This window comes from Parasteatoda tepidariorum, chromosome 3 (genome assembly GCF_982258835.1).
Source record: "Parasteatoda tepidariorum strain Cologne lab strain chromosome 3, Ptep-v5.0, whole genome shotgun sequence".
In the NCBI taxonomy this organism is placed as follows: domain Eukaryota; kingdom Metazoa; phylum Arthropoda; class Arachnida; order Araneae; family Theridiidae; genus Parasteatoda; species Parasteatoda tepidariorum.
The window spans coordinates 102,115,011-102,132,829 of NC_141757.1; the positions used below are offsets into that span (position 1 = coordinate 102,115,011).

Below are 17,819 nucleotides of genomic sequence, written 5' to 3' on the forward strand. Positions count from 1 at the left end.
TTTGCAATTGGGTACTTGCATTTCAATAAAAAGAAGATCACCAATCTCCACACATGTGACCTATGACATCAGAGACAGCTGATCGCTTGCAAAATGGCGTAATAAAGTTGAGCTAAGTAAATCCCCATAAATTATTAATGTTAATTAACGTGAAGTTGGAATGTTCATTAACGTGAAGTAGGTTTAATACAGCTCCGTATCACACATGGAAATTGTTGAAATATAATTTTTTCTCGTCTGCGTCTTTTATTTAACTTATATTTATGATTTGTTTATGTATTTTAGTGTAGCCGTGCTATACTTTTGTTTCGTGTCCCTGACAACTTCGATGCATAATTAGTTTGTTTATGCTCTACCTCTCTTTGTGTTAAGTAAGAAATATATATTAAAAGAATTGAAATCTTTGTGAAAGAATATAAAATGTGTCACCTAAGAGAATTAATACTTGAAACGCTTGGTTTATTCGAAATTAAATGAAAAGAGTAGTTGCTAACGTGAACAAAATCCACGCTTCTACAACAGAGCTATACTTTTGTTTTGTGCACCTGGCAACTTCGTTTCCTTATTAGTATCTTAGGAATAAAACTAAAAAGTTACACAGAAAAATTTAATAAAGCTTAATTAAAGACACTTAGACAAACATTAGAATAATGAAAAAGAAATTTCTATCGATACAATAAAACAAAAACTATTGTTTCAGTATAATGATTTTTACTGTACTGTTTCTAAAGTGCAGTTATAAGATTTAGAAAAAAAGTACTTTTTTTTATTAATTTTTAGGGAATTTTCTCCATCTTAAACTATTTCAGATTCGTTCTCAAGACGATTAGTTAAATCCTCAAGTGGACATTGTGGTTCCAAACTGAAATCTAATTCATTCATAAAAAGCTCAGCTTCCTTTGGAAAATCTCTACACATGGTGTACTTCAATTTGTTGATTTTTAAGGCTTGCAACATTAATTCTTTTGCTGTCTCTCCACAATCTTCTGATATTACTTCAGTTAGGCACTTCGCCATTAAGAGATCATCACTAAAAAATTAAAAAAAAAGTACAAAATAATGAAATAGTTGTAAAATTTCATCATAAGTAAATAAATAAAAAAAAAATAACGAAAATAAAAAATCATGATGACAAAATAACAGACATACTATGTAATGGAAAACATACATTTTAAAGTTCCGGTTCTATGAACACGAACTTTTCTCAGTGTCGAACACAAAATTATAAATTTCTATTTCGTACAATAACAGAAGTTGGGCCGACCGGCCTGTGTAGGGGGCGGGGAACTGTCCTTGCATCAGAAAGGTCCTGGGTTCGAATCCCGGACAAGGCATGGAGGTTTCTTTCTCTCTGTGTGTGTTCTATGTCCTTTCTCATTTGTGTGTGAATGTGACCCGCCCTATAAATGGGTAGTGGTTGTGTGAATAGCGTGGCGGAAGTCGAATTCCTGGTCATAGATGGCGCCACTGAAAAACAGGAACAATCGAACCCCCACTGCCTAAAGCAGGCATACGGCAAAAAAAAGAAGAAAAAAACAGAAGTTGGCTCGTAGCATAATAGACATTGATTCATAAGATAATAGACGTTGGCTTATTCTATGATACGACACGAAGGAAGGTTCTTGTTTATAGATACAAAACTATAGTGCGTCTGATTTTGTCGTCTATTTGAGCTTTATTCGTAGTTTAAATATATCCATGTATAGTAATATCCTAATTCACTCTAATACTCTAATTCGATCTCTATATGTCCTAATTATCCTAATCTCATATGCAAAAATAAATGTTGTGCCAGAATATGCGAGAATGTCTATTCTGTGCTTCGTATAGTAGGAGATGTTGGCTCATTATTTGTTCTGACTTTGAGAAAGGATCCTTCTTATAGAAAAGAAATTATAGTATTTCTGATTTTGTGCTCCTATTTGAGCTTTATTCGTGTTACTAAGGTTTATTCATGTGTAGCAATATCCTAATTCGTTGTATTCTAATTCAATATATAACATAATCATCCTAACTTCATATGCGAAAGTTCATCAAAGTATGCGATAATAACTGCTCTTTGTATCGTATAATAATAGACGTTGGCTCATTCTTCGTTCTGACTCTAAGGAAGGTTCTTGTTAATAGAATCGAAACTATAGTATATCTGCTTTTGTGCCTCCATTTCAGGTTTATTCAAGCTGTTTAGACATATTCACAAGTTTTTGAAAGTAAACCGGAATTGTACTTGAAAAATTGATGCTTTCCTGAATTACTATTCTGTTTTGGTAATAATATATATGGGTTCATAAAATCACAAACATTAATTCATTTTGTATTCCGAAGATGAGGTAGAATTTTGTTTTTGGAGAAAAAAAAACTAAAGTATCTCTCCTTTCGTGCCACAAAAGCTTCTTTCTAGCGTAGCACGAATTATGCCCCAATTTCATTTTATCAAATTAAAGAGACAGTAAATGATTATTCTGTATTATTTCATAAAATAATGAACGCTAACTCATAATTTAACAGGCGTTGGCTCAATTTCAAAAAGGCTTTTGATTTTAGAGACTATGTTGGTCGAGATAGCCTAGTTGGTAGGACGATGGGCTCGTGTTCGTGAGAATAGGAGTTTCAATCCCACCAGCCGTGGAAGCCCCACTTTTCAAATGGTGACTGGTGTACGTTAAATCTGTTGGGGACTCAAATCCTCTGAATTCCCATACCAAATCAATGCCTCTGGGAGTACTGAATTAGAGATTGGTCGTTCTCTTATTCAGGTCACATTTACGATCTGCGGATGAATGAATGTAGTATGATAGGTTAAGTAAAACAGATTGTGGCATGTTTGTCTTAAGTCGTATTCTTAAACATAGATGGTGCCACTGAAAAAAAAAAATGCACTCCCTGTCTTAAAAATTTCGATTGATTTCAAGCAGGGTTCCTGGTAGACAAGTAGCATAAGTAACAAAAACTACAACAGGGACAAAACTATAGTATGCGCGTTTTGTGTCTTTAATTAAGCTTTATTCAAGCTGTTTAGCTTTATTCCCACGTCGCACAGAGTATACCTTAATTTCATTCGTATGAATTAGTGTTTAACCAGAATGTCACAGAGAGAGCCAAAAGGAGTAGTCTGTGTTTTCCATAGCATGAGTCGTTGACTCATTCTGTGTTCCGACCCTGAGTAAGGATTATTATAATGTCGCAACTACTACATGCGTGTGCTTGTGTTATAATTGCTTTATTCGCTCGTAGCTCAAAGTATACTTTAACTATATTAGCATAAAATTAATGTTATTACCTTGATATATTATGATTTTTTAAGGATGAGTACTTAGGATTTTTAGGAAGATTTAGATGATTTTTTAAGGAAGGTACTTACAAACAGGATCTAATATTATAAGATTTCCGATATCGTTGATTGCGTTCCAGTTCATATTTCTCAGGGTATTTGTTTTTTATTTCATCAATGCAACTGTAAACTCTATCTTCGGCATCTTTTTCATAATTTTGATAACATTTATTGAAACATTTGCCCTTATCTGACAATGCTGCAACATTAAAATATCAAGTTACAAAATTTGTTTTCATGTACATGCAAAACATTTATTTGGATAAATTATATTTTTTATATCCATGAAAATTTAAAACAGTTTCAATTTTTATCCAGCATGATAATTGAACTTATGACCATATGCAGGTGCAACAATATAAAATTCTAGTACTTAATAATAGATAATTATTCTTAAAGCCTGCTTTCTGTTTATTCATAAATATATTTTTTATCTCTAGGAGGCGTTATATCTATATTTGCTTGCATAATATGTTTATAAATATCTTCAGTTAGATAATGCCTAAGCTTGTAACCCCGAACAAGGAGTAAAATCTAAGCAGAGCAAGCCGTCACTAGAATTTGAACCTGGATCTCCTCTCTGGAAAGCGAACGCTCAAGCTCTTGAGTAAATTTAAAAATATCAAGATTATTTCTGTTTTGCTTACTAAAAATTTTTTTATAAATTTTAGGGCCCCGTTACATTTTATTATAGGTCTCTTGAATCTAGTGAATTGAATTTTTTGATTTGGAAAATTTCAGTCTCAATCATTTGAATCTTTTATAAGTTGGAATTTAATTTTAAAAAATTCATTCTTGAACTTTGGAGTCGTTTGTGAGTTACAATTTAGAAAGATAACTTCAATCCTTTATTTCTTTAATCAATATTTTAAAAAAAAAATTTTTTTCATACATATAATATGGGTTATAAGAACGAAAAAGAAGACCATTTTCCGAAACTTAATATATCATATAAAATTCTGAAATCAAAATCAAATTAAGACGGAGTATATTTAACATTGAAGAATGATTGAATTAAAAAGTAACAGCTAATATTATGGGTTCTAAGTGAAGAACAAAAACAAATACAAAATTTGTTTTCAAATGCATGCAAACATTTTTATATGGATGGATTATATTTCTTATATGTTAATTATATAAAATGGTTGTAATTTTTTCTAGTACCCCATACAGGTGCAACAATATGAAATTCTGGTACCTAATAATAGATAATTATTGTTAAAGCCTGCTTTGTGTTTATTTAAATATATAATATTTACGTTACTTCTTCCTCTTCTTCATAAGCGCAACAGCCTTTCACAGGCCAAGGCTGCTTTATGTTTATTTAAATATATAATATTTAGGCGTTATATCTATATTCGCTGGCATAATATGTTTATAAATATCTTGAATTTGATAATACTTAAACTTATAACCCTTCACATGCAGTAAAATATGAGCAGAACAAACCGTCACTGGAATTCAAACCTGGGTTGCCTTGCTTGAAGGCGAACTCTCAAGTAAACTTAAAAAAATAATGTTTATTTATTTTTTGCTTACTTAAAAAGTTATTCATAAATTTAAGGGCCTCCTTACATTCCATTTTAGGTCTCATGAATCTAGTGAATTGAATTTATTGATTTAAAAAACCTCATTCCAGATCATTTGAGTCCTTTGTAAGTTGTAATTTAATTTTAAGAAATTCAATATGGAGCTTTGGAGTCTTTTGTGTATTAGAATTTAGTAAGATAATTTCAATCCCTTATTATTTGGAAGTAAATTTTAAGAAAAAATTTCTCTTTTTATCCGTTTACTATGCGCTATAAGTTAAGAACAAAAAAGAAGACCAATTTACAAAACCTAATATATCATATAAAATTCTGAAATCAAAATCAAATTAAGACAGAGTATATTTAACATTGAAGAATGATTGAATTAAAAAGTAATAGCTGATATTATGGGTTCTAAGTGAAGAACAAAAACAAATAGGACCATTTTCCGATACCAAATATATTATATAAAATTTAGAAATAAAAAGACAATATGTCAAACATCGTGATTAGAAGAGAAAATTAATATTCTTACCATGGAACAAAACGGACTTTTCGTCACAAAAGGTATTCAGAGTTTCTAAATCTTCATGGAGTGACATTCCATGTATTTTCTCCCCACATTTTTGCTCGTAATCAATTAAACACTCTTTGTACTTTATATGAGCTCTGAAAAAAAATTCTACTCTGTAACTGTATATATCCTTTTGATCAGATGCTTACGGAACCACCACATATTAATGTAGATTTTAAGCATTTTACAAAAGTAGTTTAGTAAATCGCAGATCCATGTTTAACCACTCCAATCGAGGAGCAATCACTTTTATTTAACCATTTCTTAAAATTTTGATTAAATGTAATATAAACAATGCTGATATATTTCCTATTGTCTTAAAGCCTCTTACGCATTGTGCTGTTTCCTATTTCCTAGAGATCAAGCTAATCTATTGAAGGGCAAATGTTGAAAGAATTATAAATAAACATCTTGTCTTATTTATAAGAGAAATTATAAATAAACAAACGTCCAATTTGGAAAGTTTAAAAGGTGACTATATTACAAACCGAATCCGTGCACAAATCATATATAATATCGCTATTACATAGAAATTTCTCGAAGGGAGAACGTTGGACAATGTTACTAGACCCTATACGTCTTAGAGGCGCAACAGCACAAATGTTCATATTTTATAGATTTCTTTTCAGATACTGGGTCGATTATTAAGATTGCCTATCAAAAACCCTGTCGAGATTTGAGAAATTAATTGTTTTTTACTTCGAATGTATGCTATTTTCAAAACTGGTCTGAGTTAGTAACATTAATTCATTTATATTATGTTAAGATTTAGCTAGTTTTTACCAACGCATGCTATGTTAGATATGAAAATGTTGCAAAACGTCAAGAAGAAGAAGCGCCGCGGTTTTGTGAAGAAAAATGTGTGTGACTTATTTTTTTATGAATCACTCCATCACATGCTCTAGGCTCATTAAAATTTGGAAAAATTTTGAATCAGTCATCGATTTAGATAATTTTGATTCAAGTCGATGGCGATTTCCACAAAAGTGCTTTTATATCATTAATTTTAAGCTATCCGTCTGTTTTAAGCCCAGATAAATACGAGCGATAAGATGGTATATATAGTTCAAAATAAGAGATTTTTCACCAGAGTAAGTATTTTTTTCTACTGCAGCAGTTGGAAAAATACATTGGTTTTTTTATTGCAGTTCATGGAAAAATAAGATAAAAAGTGCAGAATTTCTTAGAAAGTCTGCAGTTTAATAAGATACTAAAGGATCTAAAATAGCACTTTTCCTGAAACTTGCACAATGGGATCGATATCATATGTCTCCCTTAGATTACTTTTGCTGTTCAATAAATTACTAATGATCTCTTTTATCTTACGCGCATCTTGCAGACAGATCATCAGAATTTTCTGGAAAATCCTCTATGAAATCCCCTGGATTTTGACAGAAATTTTTATAGTTACTTAAGCACATATCTTTGTTTGTTCCGTAACTGGCCGATTTATCTAAAATATAAATATAAAAATATTAAGGATATGAATATTGCTAAAACAAAGGAAGTCATCTACGAATTTTAATATTGTGAGAAATAATTAAAATTATCCTTCATTTATTACCGAGTATGACAATATTAAACAATATGACAATATTAATATATTTTTTATAATTTAATGCGAGTAAGGGTAAAATATGAGATTTTATAGAAAATTATGACAGGGAAGAAGTAATTTATATTTTTTTAAATTTGGATTCAGTATTAAAATTTTATTTATAGACAGAGAATAAAAGCATAGTCAAAACTACCAGATTGTGGAAAAATAGCTCAATGGGAACACTAAAAAATAATTTATACCGAAGGTAAAGTTACACATAAATGGTCGAATAATAAAGTAAGAAATAAAGTTGTTAACACAAAATCAAAACGAGTCACAACCGAGAAAATCTGGATATATATATATATATATATATATATATATATATATATATTCTAATGCTTTTTGTTGTGTACTCTCTTTAGTGATGATTTGAAAGTATTTTTTTGAGCTTAAATAGTATTGATTTTATTTTTTAATTTAATTCTCGACAATTTATCCCTAAAGTTTTTATTTTTAGCGTCATTCTAGACAAGTTTTTTTTTAAATGTAAATGTTACTAATAAATGTAAAGTATGAAAATGGTATTGCCGACATGTCGGGACACGTAAAATGTCAGAATGGTCTTTTTTTCTTACATGGTGAACTGCTTATGCTATTTTATAACCAGGAATATTACAAAATTATAATTAATCACCATCTGAAGTATTTTCGTAAATATCTGAGATGCCGTTTAGGGCGGAAAAGTAGAGTGAAAAAGATTTATAAGCCTCAAATAATACTGAAATCCGTTACTAAATAAGATTTATACAACAATAGTAGCTAGTTTTTTTTTATTCCTCTGGCCACGTTTAGTGCCACATTTGAGTTGCAATTTTTAAGCTTAAATCCGTCAGCCGTAATTGAAAATTGGTCATTTCGCACGAAAGGAACTAGGCACATTAAATGGCATGCAATTACCGATAACGTTTAATACTACTGAAATTAAGACTTATTCTTCTTTATTCCTATAATTATTCGAGCAATACTACTAATCAACAAAAACAATTCATCATCGCTGCAGGTAAACGTTTCGGTATTCTTCCATCTCAGATAAAAGGTGATGTTTTCAAAAATGTTGCTTTGACAGAAGAAAATACTTTTAATTTAAATGCAGTTTTAAAAAAAAAATTATATTCAGAAACAAATCAATAAAGCAATGTTTTTTTTTCGTATACCTTGAAAGAGAGTCTCAAATTCATCCTCTGAAGTTTCTGAAGTGAAATTGAATCCATGTTCTTCCATCATCTTTAAAGCTGTTTCTTTGTTATTCAAACAAAAGACTTTCCAGAATCCAATTCCATTCAGAAAATGCAGACCTAATTCTGTCTCCATTTTTCCACATATTCTCGACATTCTATCAATTACACAGACTGTAGTTGTGATATCAATACTAAAATGCATTAAAAAAGTAGTTTGAAATTAAACTGGTTAATAAAAACTGGTTTTATTAACTCAAATTAAAATAAATATTGATGGGTGTAAGTATTTTTTGTAAGAACGATTTTCAAATAGTTTGTGTGAGCCCAATAAGACCTGAACAGTTATATGTAATTTCTCTTGCAACTTAAATACCACACTGAAGAGGCATCATTTTACATTTATATATCATTTTACATTAGTTCTACTGCGCAAATTAAAACCTTGGTCAAGACTCATAGCATGATACGTTGGAGACAGGAATGGAAGGGGAGACAGACGTACTATTTCTCTAAAGGCCCGAAACTCAATAGACTGCCGGCAAGCTTTTATCTTAACGGGTCATGGAGTGTTCGGAGAACATCAAAACAAATTGTTTAATAAAACAAGCTAATGTAACTATTATGGTGACGATCACTTCAATAACCTTAATCATCATCAATGTTAAAAATTACCAAGACTATCATTAAACAAACACTTGAGGATGTCTTAGGGGATAGCCCATAAGGTCCCGGAACCTACCCACCCCAACCTGGATGTCTCAACCTTTTAAATCCACCTTTGTATATTCTAGTTTTAATTATTGGCTTTATCTAGTACTGTTTTATTGTATTCTACTGCATTTTACTACTTACTATTTATACTGTACCTCTCTATTTACAAATCTTTTTAGCATGTTTGTTACTGCACATTTGCTGTACTTTAAGAAATTGTATTTTCTTAGTTTTATTTTTCCGTGGCTCTTTTGAACCACTTATCACTGTTTTTATCATCATCTTTTAACTTTTATGGTAATTTTATATGGTAATGTATATGGTCCTGCTTGTTGGCCTTCTCTTGGGTTAAAATTTTGTAAATCTGTTCTGCGACCCAACTGTATTCTGTCATTTTCATTATAGTTCAGGCAATGTTCTGCCAACTTTTAACATTCATGTTTTTTACTATTTTTATCAACCTTTTGGGTTTACTTTTAACTGTTTGTGTACTGTTCTATGTTGTGTTTCCTTTTTAGACCTGTTTGTAATCAACCCTGTACTGCACTGCTGCGTGCAGCCACCCAATTGGTGTTATTTGTATAAGGGTTTGTATAGCGATATAAGGGTCTGTTGACCTTTAATACTAATTTCATGTGGGTCCTTTGACCTATTTTAAATTAGAGGATTTTTGTTTGTTTAATGCTTTGGATTTCTAATCATTGTCCAATGTGGCATCTGGTGTTACAATATTAAAGTGTATTAATTCTAGTCCTGTTGTCATCAAATTGTCGGGATGTTGCCATGTAAAAAGTAAATTTTGATTGATCATAATGAATGCCATGTTGGGGCTTCGCCGGGTTCCCCGGCCTGCACAGATTGAGCCTGCGCCCCCTCTTCTGGGTGGGCCTGCCGCGGCGACGGGTCAGAAATATTACGTATACCCTAAACAAATAGGGTGGGTCGTGCTATAATCTCAATTTTACATTTATACTTGGTTCTTGCACTACCAAAAGCATCCTTATTGCTTTTAAATTTTAAGAAAAATTAGAATTATTTGATTTTTTTTCTTAAATACTATATTCTCCAATATTCAAGTACAAAATAATAGGTGATTAGAACCATGTGAAATATAGGGATGAGGTTACATTGCAATTACTCAAAAAACATTTCAGGTTATTAATAAAGAAGTCATAATTCTTGAATTCGTCAGGTTGTGTATAAGAAATTAAATTTCATAAGTCTTGAAAAAACATAATGTTTCATAGCTCTTGTAAAAACACGTAAAACTTGAATCATCCTGAATTAATAACGGCCTTTATTTCATTTCAAAAACTGACCTGACTATTTATTTCCTGCTAATCATGTTTTATACGTTAACAAAATGCATTAACGAAGTCACACGAAGAATATATGCTAGAATTTAGCACATATTTTGATACTGTGTGTTAAAATATTATGTTAATAATTTCGCTTCATACTGTAGTCTTAATTACTATAAATGTTTTCAAAAATTAAGATTGCAACTTTTTGACATGTTTTCTGTTATAGTTCAAAAAATACAGTGCATTTATTTTATTTTAAACATTGCTCTAACTGCAAATTAAAAGAAATATTCATAGTTTGAAATGCCTGTTTGAAAAAATAAACGTAGATCTGAATGGGTGTTTAAGAAAACTGTCATAGCTTAAATTGCGCAATTTAAAATACATGATCATTTAAATCCGTTTTAAAACTACTGTAATGCCTGTATTTAATATGTGAACTGAATTAACTAGTAATATTTGAAAGAAGCAAGATTAAAACAACTAACCAAATTTTCATACTGATAAGGATAGTTGCTATTTTTAGAATAACAATTAAAAATTCGGGTTTCTTGCTTAACATTGAAAATGAGAGATTAGTGATTAGTGAATTGTCACACTTCGTTAATGTGTATTTTGTGCGCAGCCATCCTTTTAAATGCACATATTGAACTGTGACCTTTTTTAAAGATTAAGTCTGAAAACATTATATCTCATTTGCTCTCCGCTTAATTAGTTCTTATTTTTTTTCTAATTTTTATACTTTCCTTAAATATGAATATTGCACAATATATTATCTTAATTGTTTCGAAATTATATATATATATATATATATATATATATATATATATATTTATATATATATATATATATATATATATATATATATATATATATATATATATATATATATATATATATATATATATATATATATATATATATATATATATATATATATATATATATATATATATATATATATATATATATATATATATATATATATATATATATATATATATATATATATATATATATATATATATATATATATATCTGTGTAGAAAACTCAAAAATTAATATTTCAATCAATCATAATTTTAATATAAGAATTAAATATAAGAATGTAGCTATTTTATTTATAGTATATGAGATAACATAGTAATAGGGCACATTTTCAGTTTGTTAAAGAGAGTGACTTCAGCTAAAAATAAAAAGTTATCAGACAAGCGATAAGATATGTTTCCAACTAATGTGCAGTTGCCTGGTGGAAGCTTCAAGACAATAGCACAAAAACACTATTCAATGTTAAAATCTAGATTTTAGAGAGAATGCAGTTTTTTACTTAACTCTCTCAAGTCCTTATTCAGAAATCATGAAATACTTACTAGCACTGAAAGAGTCCCGGTTCCTCAGGCACATCTGATAAAATGAGATTAGTCTTACTAATCATATCAGGTGAGCATTCCCATGTGGAAAAACGAGCGAAATTGTCGTAGCAACTGCCATATTTTACAGCTCCTTAAAATAAAATAAAAAATTGTTTTTTATATATCATGCACTAAATGCATGCTTTTTTATATCATGCATTAAACTAAAACACATATTAATAAAGCAAAGCACATATTATTGAAAAACAAGTAGTAAAGCAAAATTAATTAGATTTAAATTATTTATCATTATTTTCAGTCTTTGTCGGAGAATTTACTTTAAAAAATTAAGAAGAACATGTTTTTAATAGCTCCTCTTTTCAAAATAGCGTTACTTTTCAGTGTTACTTATCATTTTCGAAGACCAGTGAACCTCTATTTCTGCATTATCTATATTAAAGCTGCACAGTATTAATGCAGCTCTAATAGGTTCCACGTTTACATTTTGTATTCAATGGTATATTTGGTATCGACTAAAATTGCACAAAATACCTTTATACCAATATATATATATATATATATTAAATTTGACAAATATTTTTATTAAAAAATTAACTTACCTTTAAACCAAACAGAGTCACTCATGCAAAATGTATTGCTTGTTTTTAGAAGAGATTGCGCAAATTCTAAACTCGGACCATAGGTGTCTGGGCATATTTCTTTGTTATTAATTACACATTCAGCAAAAGTTTTCAAGTTTCTATAGGAAATTAAAAAGTATTTACTTTTTATTAATAAGAAATTTTTGGACTTCTTGCGCTAGCAATCAAAAATATTTACTGACAAAAAATTTTAAATATACGGGATGTTCTATGATTACTTCAGTGTATATCTTTAGAAATTGTCAAATAAAGGAAGAAAAAAGAAAGAGTTTGCTAATTAAACTAGACTAGCTTGGAAGAACATCCCTGATAATGTTAATTTCGCTATTTTTATCAGTGATATGATAAATTTAGAGAGTTTTATTTTTTAAACTTGCTTAACTATTAATTTACAATTCTTTATATGCATGTTATTTTAATAATTATTCTTCCAGTATAAACTACGCCGTTTGTAGAAAACACCTTATAAAACTAGGAATAAAATGAAATTAAATAAAAAAATTGAGAACAATTTTTTTTCTCTTTTTATAGGCTTCTTACGTGCATAGTTCTTCCAGTTCACTGTCACTCGTTGGGAATTTCAATTCTTGGATGGGGATTCCGCAAACTTCTACCACATTTTCTGGACACTCGTCTTGTCCATCAACCAGAAAAACTGTAAGATAATGTAAAGTAAATAAACTAAACAGGAAAGAAGATACACGTGTTATTTCTTAACAACCTTAAAAAAGATTCGAAATTTAAGTTAAAAATGTACCATAAAGAGTATTAAAATTCAACTTGATTGTCAAAGAAGAAAAGAAAAAAACAATTGTTAGAAAAACATAGAAACTTTGTTTTTAGAACCAGTTTCTTCAGTGAGGATTCGCTAGACTTTTTGGGCATTTTTTTCATTTTCTCTTCGTCTGAAGATAAGGGAAACAGTGCTATCAGGATTTTTGACTACATGCTGCAATTGCAGACGCTATTTTTTGGACATTTAAAAAACTTTATGAAGATTGAAAATCGTCATCTTTTAAAAAAAATGGTTCGAAAGGGTAATAAGTACGCACTTTTCCCCCTGATAAGAGAATCAGGGACTTCAGAAGAGGCCGTGAAGTTTCCCTCGTGCGTTATTTGTAATTTGAGTCCAATGATTAAGGCGGTGGTCATTACATAATTATTTTATATAACTGTAGTTGAACAGCCGACCCAATTTTTGGGTCTACGACTGCTAATGTTCAACTCCGTAACCTTGCAATTTTGAATCCAATCCAGAAGTCAAGAGAATTTCTGGATCAAACATAGTGAGAAATTTGATTTCGAGGAGGACTTTTTGATGGAATTAACCCGTTCTTGTGTTAAGTGGAGGGAAAGGCCACGAGAACTTCCCACTGAGAGCCTGAAAGCAAAGGGACTCTTAGCCATGATCTATCTGCCACAGAGGATATTTCACGTCAGCACTGTGGTCGGTGCAAGCCAGATGCGGATTTGTATCGACCACCCATCTTTGGGATTCGAACCAGATTCACCTCATTGAAAGGCGAACGTTCTATCTTCACTATCTATCGTTCACCTCATCGCGGCTCATCATATAAATATTAAAATTTTTATTACATAAATATTAAAAAACTTAATGCACTTCAAACGAAAATTATAAATAATTTAATTATCTATAATATAATAAATGCAAATCTTTATGCATACTTTCAAATCGTCGTCTTTCTTTCTCCACAAATTCTGTCCATATTTATGAATGAATATAAAAGAATGTAAAAAACACGAAATCATTTACTCGCGTAGAACAAATTTTATACCGTACATATTTGTACAAAAATATATTGGTACAAAAATATACCAAATACTGATATCACACATGAATATATTTATGTGTGATTAGATATTTATAAACGTTAATTTTCTAAAACAAAGTATGATATTTCTTTCAAAAAATAGTTCAACTTACGACTGAAAAAAAATTTATTACTCACTAGAACTTAACAGTACAATAAGATGCTGCAACCGCATATTTAGTTCTCAAAAAGAAATAACCTTCTCTATCACAATTATTTCCTGTCAAAACTGATTTCATAATGAAAAGGAGAGCTTTTTGTAATGATAGTAAATAAAGGGCAACGATGACATAATAAGGAAAGTCTGGTGCACTATTTCTCCAAACATATTAAATAAACACGCTTCCATTTGTTTCGTTTTGCATATCAAAAAATAAAAGATTATTTGAATTTTCAAAAAACATTAAAACATTTCAACATTTTTTATTTATTTTCCTTGTTTGTATAGTAAGCTGAATCTTTCCAACTGATGACAATGTGGTTTCCAGAATCGTTTGTTCAAAAAACTGCGTGTTGTTGTATTACAATTATAAAAATGCAACAAATACATTTTGAATTTCCGTTTTCGAGAAATATCAAAAGGTTTTGATTTCACTTTTTTTATTATATAGAGGTCTTCACCGTGATCCAGGAAGTGATGAATTTTGAAAACGTTTTTAATTCCCCTTAGTTTATTTCACTCAGAATTCTATTGTTTATAATTTTTTAAACTTAATTTTCGACAAATATTTTAAAATCATACTTTTATGGAGTAAGTTATCTACCGTGATTAACAACCACAAGTTATTCCGAATTTTTAATCCTTAGAAATAAATATAAATTGACTTTAATGTAATATCTATTCTAATAATACAAAATATTTCTTTTCGCGCTATTTACCTCTTTCATAACTTTAAAACAGTTTGCTCTAGAAATCAGAAATTTGAAAATCAGGAGCAAAGATCTCATATATATATATATATATATATATATATATATATATATATATATATATATATATATATATATATATATATATATATATATATATATATATATATATATATATATATATATATATATATGTATACAGAAATGAAGGTATGGTATATTTTGCGCTTCGCATGAATATAGCAGTTCAAAGTGAATGTATTCCAAACAAAATTATAAACTTTTTGTCTCTAGAATTAAATATAGATTGACTTTACCAATAACCTTCATCAGTGTCTAAACACAGAATGACGGAAGAAAGCTCAAGACAAACAAGTTTATTAGGAAAAAAGTGGAACCCAAAGGGGAAGAGTAACAAACATGAAAAACATATAGTATGAATACCTCAGGGTGGTGAAAATAGATATGTAATTAGATAAACATTTATTCGAATGAAATTGAACTCTTTTAAATTAAATTTTCCTACTAGTATTTAACTATTATAAAGCAAATATTTAAAGTTTAAAAATGATGCTTATACTAATTTAATTCCCTCCAGATTAATTTATTTTATGATAACATCTAGCTAATTTGAAGATTAGATTAACTGTTACTCGAACGCGATAAAAATATTTGAGACTTGCTGTCAGTGTTTCTTCATCAAACGAGAATTCTGTATAAATATTAGAATCAAACTGTAGCATTGTTTTCTTATTTAAACAATGGTATTGATTATCTCAACAATTAAATACACAATTTTTCTTCCGATTGTGTAAAAGATTTTTTGGTCATTCTTTAGAATTCTGGATGTAGGTTGACAATGAATTTTGAACGAAAAATGTAAGTAGCTATATTATAATTAATTTTTAAATTTTTAATAACTTTTCGGATTAAAAAGATTATTATTCATAGCGTACTGAGAAAATTTTAACAGAAACCTTATTATTCTACTTCAGAAAAACACAAAATTGTTTGTTTTTTTTTATCCAAATTTTTTGATGAAAGCCTGGATTTATTCAAACAGCTTTATTTCTCTAAATAAGTATTTCAAGAAATGGACATTTCAACAGAACAATACTTGAAGCTTCTGATCAAATTTGACATTCTTTCATCATATTCCGAAAACTAAACTGTAAGTTTGAATGCGATGCAGTTTTAAAAATATCTGAAAGGAAGCATCATTTGTTGAAATTGCTTTAAAATCCCTAAATATCGTGTAACATCTTCTTGCAGCCTTTGATAAAAATTTCTTATTTGGCGCATTTTTTATACCCTTTGACCTACTTTTCTTCCTATAAAATCACTATATTATAATTCTTTAAAAAGACGTAATTTAAAGAAAAAATAAGCCTTTTAAAATAATGTATTTTTTGCAAAAGAAACGTGTCCCGCAGTGGACTGATCGTTAAGACACGGTTCTCAGCAGATCACCGAAGTCAAGCATCACTGGCTACGGTCAGTGTGCGGGTGGGTGACCACTTGGATCAGTTTGCGTAGGGACCGAGGGTGTGCGGTATTGGTCCTCGTTAAACTGTGCTACCGTAAAGTGCTCGACTTCGCGCGCAGGTCGTCGGGCTACCGAAGCAGGGGTGCCATCCCCTCCGCAGAGGATCAAAATTGTGATGGCATGTCTTCGGATCATCCTCCGGGATGTTTCCCAGACCGTCGCCAATAGCCATTGTGCAGCTCTAGTGCGACGTAAATTAACAACCACAGCAAATGAAACGTTTAGTAATTAAATGTTTAGTACCGATAATTGTCCTTTTATATAAGTCGCATCTTACAATACAATAAGTGACCCGAAATGAATAAAATTTATTTTCTCATTTTAAATATGCAACACTAATTGTGCCATATCTTAATTAAAGCTATTTATTGCTTGGATTAAAGCAAGTTTCACACTAAAATAATAATAATAAATAAATAAAAACTAAGCATATTATCACCAAATATAAAATAAACATTAAATAAAAATATATTTAAATTAAATTTGAACTACATAGAGGACAATTTAAATATTTTAATCGTAAAGTTACAAAATCTTTAAACATGCGAAAAATCGCTACTTTCATGTTTAGGAGAGACGTGAGACCTTTTACAACAATATATATCTTTGGTACATGTATTACTATATTGGATAGCAGTATTACCTATTACCACAGTATCTATTAGCGATTATCCCAATACTACTAATACTTATTATTTGCAGGTGACCAAAGTCAACAAAAGTTTGGCGAGTTTTTTTTGTCCCTCCCAAACGGATGAGTACCGAAAAATCACCACAACATTTATTGAAAGACAAAACAAAAAAAAACTATGAAAATATTTTTATTCCTTGATAATTCAAACTAATAGAGAAGTTTTATGCGTGTTTTGTCTAGGCATTCAAAGCAACACATTTTTCAAATTTTAAAGCATATTATAAAACCATATTTTGTTGCTAATCACACTGAAATCATGAACCTAGTACTGCGATAAAACTTACTGAACTTTTTGATGTTCTCATGTTGGTCTCTCATAGTACCAAAATTTTACCCTATTCTGATAGCTTTAACTCTAATTAAGGAATAATTCTTTTTTATTTAAAATGTATGCATTAACTAGTATCTCTATTCTTTATTGTTCGGGTAACAAAAACATTTCGTTGCGTGAAAGCAATATATTTTCTGTATGAAGAGTTGAAAAAAACCGTAGATAAAGACATTTGATTTATTTTATTTTATTTATTAGGCGAAAGGTTACAAGCAGTTAACTTCAATTTTTACCACGTCACTAGAGTATACAACATAATTAGAAGGGAAATCTAACAAGTTGGAAAGTTTTTAAAGCATTTC

At 29.7% G+C, this 17,819-nt stretch overlaps 1 protein-coding gene across 1 annotated transcript; it reads right to left on the reverse strand.

Moving 5' to 3' along the window:
* Positions 1-593: 593 nt before the first annotated feature.
* On the reverse strand, positions 594-14,317 carry LOC147814118 (uncharacterized). The gene is made up of 9 exons (XM_087159855.1): positions 14,215-14,317; positions 12,785-12,899; positions 12,203-12,342; positions 11,601-11,733; positions 8,192-8,406; positions 6,761-6,887; positions 5,396-5,529; positions 3,362-3,530; positions 594-1,030 (listed from the first exon to the last, which is right to left on the reverse strand). The coding sequence occupies exons 1-9, from the start codon at positions 14,249-14,251 to the stop codon at positions 796-798; spliced, it is 1,305 nt and encodes a 434-aa protein (XP_087015981.1). The 5' UTR covers positions 14,252-14,317; the 3' UTR covers positions 594-795.
* Between the last annotated feature and the right edge of the window lie 3,502 nt (positions 14,318-17,819).

Coding starts and splice junctions, on each gene's coding strand:
- LOC147814118 (XM_087159855.1), bottom strand. CDS start 14,251: ATGCGGTTGCAGCATCTTATTGTACTGTTAAGTTCTA. Junction 6,888..8,191: donor ATTTGAGACTCTCTTTCAAG/GTATACGAAAAA, acceptor TTTATATTTTAG/ATAAATCGGCCAGTTACGGA. Junction 3,531..5,395: donor AAAGTCCGTTTTGTTCCATG/GTAAGAATATTA, acceptor TTAATGTTGCAG/CATTGTCAGATAAGGGCAAA.